The sequence below is a fragment of the Hipposideros armiger genome, unplaced genomic scaffold (assembly GCF_001890085.2).
Source record: "Hipposideros armiger isolate ML-2016 unplaced genomic scaffold, ASM189008v1 scaffold_93, whole genome shotgun sequence".
In the NCBI taxonomy this organism is placed as follows: domain Eukaryota; kingdom Metazoa; phylum Chordata; class Mammalia; order Chiroptera; family Hipposideridae; genus Hipposideros; species Hipposideros armiger.
The window spans coordinates 1,973,274-1,978,105 of NW_017731443.1; the positions used below are offsets into that span (position 1 = coordinate 1,973,274).

General features: G+C 48.1%; 1 protein-coding gene across 2 annotated transcripts in view; it reads right to left on the reverse strand.

Moving 5' to 3' along the window:
* DPF2 (double PHD fingers 2) overlaps window positions 1-630 on the reverse strand; it is a 20,916-nt gene extending 20,286 nt beyond the window's left edge. For both annotated transcript variants that reach the window (XM_019645563.1, XM_019645562.1), the window contains exon 1: window positions 523-630. In XM_019645563.1, the coding sequence (XP_019501108.1) occupies window positions 523-554 (32 nt within the window). In that variant the 5' untranslated portion in view covers window positions 555-630. The remainder of the gene's footprint in view (window positions 1-522) is intronic.
* Window positions 631-4,832: the final 4,202 nt, after the last annotated feature.

The following is a 4,832-nucleotide window of genomic DNA, read 5'->3' on the forward strand; positions in this document are numbered from 1 at the left end:
ACACACACACACACACGTACACACGTCACGGGGCAGCCCCGCGGTGCTTAATCGCGTAGAGCTGCCGCGCCTGTTGCTCCAGGGCCGGCTGCGGATAGCCGACTGGGAGGGGTCGATGGCCGGGCTTCGCGGGGACACTGGTCGTTCCCGGGTCTGCCCTCGGCCCGGCTCCTCCGAACTGCGGCGTCTTAGAAGCGACCCCGGGACTGTGTCTCTCGTACGCAACGAGAGAGCCATACTCTGGAAACCGTAAACCTGAAGGAGCGCTGAGACCGCACAGCCCCACACAGCCCAGGGAAGCTGCCCGTCAAGAGTTCCCGTGTGCCCCCCTCAGGGCCTCCACAAGTTTCCAAAGAAGCGCAGCGTCTTCTCCGGAGTCTCCTGTCGCCCTCCACAGGAGTCGCAACATGGCCTCCCCCGGCACTACCCTCTCTTCGCCTCGTCCATTCCCGCACAGCCCCGTCCTCCCAAGCTCCTTACAAGACCTCCCGGCCTCTAGGAGAGAAAGAAATGACCACTCACAGCTTCACTACATTTTCCACCACGGCCGCCATCTTCCCTGCTCCTCTCTCTCAGGCCGGGAGGCCCGGAGCCTTTCAGAGCGCAGGCGCCGGGACCTAACGGGGAACCTAGTTTCCTCGTCCCTCTGCGCAGGCGCCGCCCGAGCGCGCGCGCGTGCCCGAGCGAGCGACGGAGAACAAGCTTCGAGCCTGCTCGCCAGAGCCCGAGAGCCGAGGAGCCCGACGCGCAGGCGCGATGGCTACGGGCGCGCGCCCCGAGCCTCCTGCTTGAGCCCTGCGTCTTCCATTTGGAGGAGTGGGAGGAGGGAGGGAAGAGGATCTACCCTGGTCCAGAAAGGAGAAGGCTAGAGGTTGTGAAAACTGGCAGTTCCAAAGATGGGCTAGATCGAGTGCATGCGTCCTGCAACCTCCCGACCTTTAATCTCGTGGTTAACCCTTTGCTCTCAGTCACAGGTCGGTAGCGGGAGGTAAGAGTAGTGAGTGCATAGTCCACTTGGGCCACTAAACAGATTCCCATTTTAGGGAGAGGAAAATTAACGCCTAGAACTGAGCAGCTCTTTGGCTTAAATATTGGGGTCTGATAAAAGTTACCTCACCTTCCTGCCACCAAACTCAGCCACCAACTTCACTGGTACCCACCTCTCTTGCTTCCTACTCCTATCTAAGCTTGTTCCCTCCACTTAGGTTTTGAAGAACTTCCCCTCCTGCAACTATTCCTCTCCCATCTGTACCATTCATTTCTCCTTCATTGTTGAACCACGCAAATTCGTGTACAAACATGGCTTAATATTCTCTTTAAAAAAAGCAAAGCTCTTCCTTAAGCCCATGTCTGCCTTCAATTATCACCCTATTTCTTTTTACCTTTTCATAGCAAGTGTTCTGTTTATACTCCCTATCTCTGTTGACTTATTTCCAAGTCTTTCTGCCCAATTTAATGGAGATCCCCCCCCCCCACCAGTTCACTTGAAATAGCTCCTAACAAAGTCACCATGACCTCCATTTCAACAGACTTAGAGATCTCCTCTGTCCCCAACAACCTGTCAACCCCCATGACACAAGTGGCCGTTCCATCCTTTATCAAACTCAGCTCCAGGTTTCTGAGACATGCACCCAGCCGTCCTCCTATCACACTGTCAGTTCCTTCAGCCTGTTTCTCTGGCTCTCCATCCTCTGTTCCATGTATAACTGTCAGAGTCTCCAGGGCTTGGTCTTGTCTCTGTCATATACCTTATGTCATCATTTCCAAGATGCACATATTCCGTGTCCTCTCTCCCCATTTTAATAATTCAGAATCAGAGCACATCTTGCCATCACTGTGCCTTAAAATTGGGTTTGGCAGATGAGAGTTGTGACGTATTTGTCATTGTCTACCTTCCTCCAAACTTGCAGAATAGGTGTCAGCAGCCTGGAAGAAAAACCAGAGATAATACTGGTATACTCTTTTACCCCTGGGAACTGAATGATTGTGAGGACAAAGGGTACCAGAGGTGACTCCAATGCAAGAGTCAGAAGTATGTGTTATGGTCTAAATGTTTGTTCACACCCCCACCCCCACCCTCCGCCTCCACCAAAAAAAAAATTCACGTTGAAGCCCAAACCCCCAATGTGATGATATTTGGAGGTGGGGCCTTTGGGAGGTAATTAGGGTGAGGTGAGGTCATGAGGGTGGGACCTTCATGATGGGATTAGTGTCCTTAGAAGAAGAAGACTGATTTCTCTCCATAAGGAAAGCCATGTGAGGACACAGCAAGAAGTCAGATGTCTACAAGACAGGAAGTTGGCTCTCACCAGGAACTGAACCTGTTGGCACCTTGGTCTTGGACTCCCAGCCTCCAGAACTGTGAGAAATAAATGTCTGTTGTTGAAGCCACCTAGTCTTTGGTATTTTGTTATGGCAGCCTGAGCTGACAAAAGCAGTGTGCTAGCACTAAAGCTGAACATTCACATACTCTGATCCAGCATTTCCATTTGTGGATCTATATATACACCAAAAAGCATGTACAAGAATGTTCACAACAGGGCCGGCCGAGTGGCGCGATGGTTAAGAACTGGCTTGGGATGCCAGAGGGCCCCGGTTCGGATCCCACATATGGGGGCCAGTGACACTGCCCTCCACAGCTAAGATGCTGAACAACAGCTCAACCTGGAGCTGAGATGCCATGAGTCGCCGGTGACGGCGTAGGCTGCAGCCCCTGTGGCAGTGCGTTGCCATGGGCTACCGTATGTAGCCAGCAGCCAGCGTGAGCGGCCAGCAGCCGCAGTGAGTGGCCGTCCAGAAGCCTGTGACTGATCTGCCTCGACCGGGAAGAGTGCAATGATGGTGCCAACTTGGGCCAGTGAAGCAACATCCTCCACAACTAGATTGAAGAACAACAAAAAAAATGACAGCAACTTGTCTGTTCCCCTCCCCCCAATTCCCCAGCACTGTTCCTATCCCCCCAATTCCCCAATAAAAATCTTAAAAAAAAAAAAAGAATGTTCACAATAGCATTAATTGCAATAGCCCCAAACTGGAAACATCCCAAATGCCCACAAGAATAGAATGTAGTAATCAACAATGAAAAGAATAAACTATTGCTACAGAACATGAATGAATCTCAAAAACTGAATATCGAATAGAAGAAGTCAGTTTTAAAAGAGGACATCTTGTATGATTCCATTTATATAAAGTCACATAAACAGACACACTAATCTATGGGGATAGAAGTCAGTAGGGTGGTTACCTTTAGAGGACAGTGACAAGGAGAGGGTATGAGGTAGCTGCTGAGTTGCTAGTAATATTCCTTTTCTTCACCTGGGTAGTGGTTACACAGGTTTGTTCACTTGGTAAAAATGAATTGAACTACACAAGATTTGTGTACTTTCCTGTATGTATAGTTCAGTAAAGTTTTAAAATAAAATATGAGTAACACTAAGTAGGCTAGTTCTGTACAATTGGAAAGGCAGTTTATGAGCCCAGCATCAAAGACTTTTGGGTCTTGTAGAATTTTTTTTTAAGAAATGCTACATCACTGAACAGTAGATGCTCTACATGCTCTAAGAAGTGACCAGTGACCAGTATATAGTGTTTCTCTTGTAGACAGGAATCAAGGAGTGGAAGTGGGGGAGGGGAGGGTGCAGCCACTTGCCATCTCAACTAATGACACTTTTGCAAAATGTTTCCTGTTTCTGTGACTCAGCTTTTGCTGATCTAGAGCCTTGAGGACGAAAGAGAGGAATGCTTCCTCCAGGGGGCACAATAATGATTTCTCTAAATAAGGAGCTGAGACTGCCAGTGGGTCATTTTGCAGTCCACATCCACTGGGCAAGAAGGTAAAAAGAGGGTACCATTATTGGCTGGGGTGATTGACTCTTATTGTCAAGGGGTAATAGGATTGCTATTACCCAGTGGGGGCGGGGAGAAATAGAAATGAAATCTTGGGGATCTTCTTAATATTACATTCAGGTAGTTAATGGGAGATAGGCCCCTGGGTAGGTATTTAATTCCAACCCTTCCACTAAGACAAACTAAATATCAGAGAAAGTGAAAAAAAAACAAAAACAAAAACAAACTTAAAACCATTGAAAAGCAAATAATATAGTGCGAAATTACTGGGCCAATGTTTAGGAAGCTAAAATCCAAAGAGGTAAGCCCAGAATTCAAAACAATTTTTGTCCTGGAGATATTTACTGATCTGGAAGCTATAACTGTGAAACTGAGCTGTCTTTGGTGGGGAGGGTCAAAAATAAAAACCCAGAGCCTGCCCAAGGTAAGTCAGATATCCCACCACCAACACACACACACACACACACACACACACACACACACACACACACTTTAAGATGGGACCCCTATTTCTATGGACTTGTAGCCCAGAATCATATAATCTGGGTGGCTCAGGAATACTCAAGCCTTGAACTTGGATTAAACTTGGGTTGAAATTGGACCCATCTTTTTTTGTTTTTGTTTTTTTTTAGCTGAGCCATCCTGCCACCTGTTGGAAGCTCAGCAGCAGCTCAGCTCGGGCAGGGAATCAAACCGGCGACCCTGTTGCTCAGAGCTCACACTCTTGAGCGAGCTCTTAACCAACTGAGCCACTTGGCCGGCCCTGGACCCATCTTTATAATGCTCCTAGTCCTGGCAAAAACAAGCATATTTGGTACCAAGCAATATCCTTTCTGAAGGAATGTACTGCCATCCAAGGCCTCAAATTATTTCTAAAAATATTTTACCAGATATGATATCCAGTCCATAGTCAAAGGTAATCAGGCACACAAAGAAACAAGAAACCTTGCACAAGAACTGATACACACAACAGAAAGCACAAATTG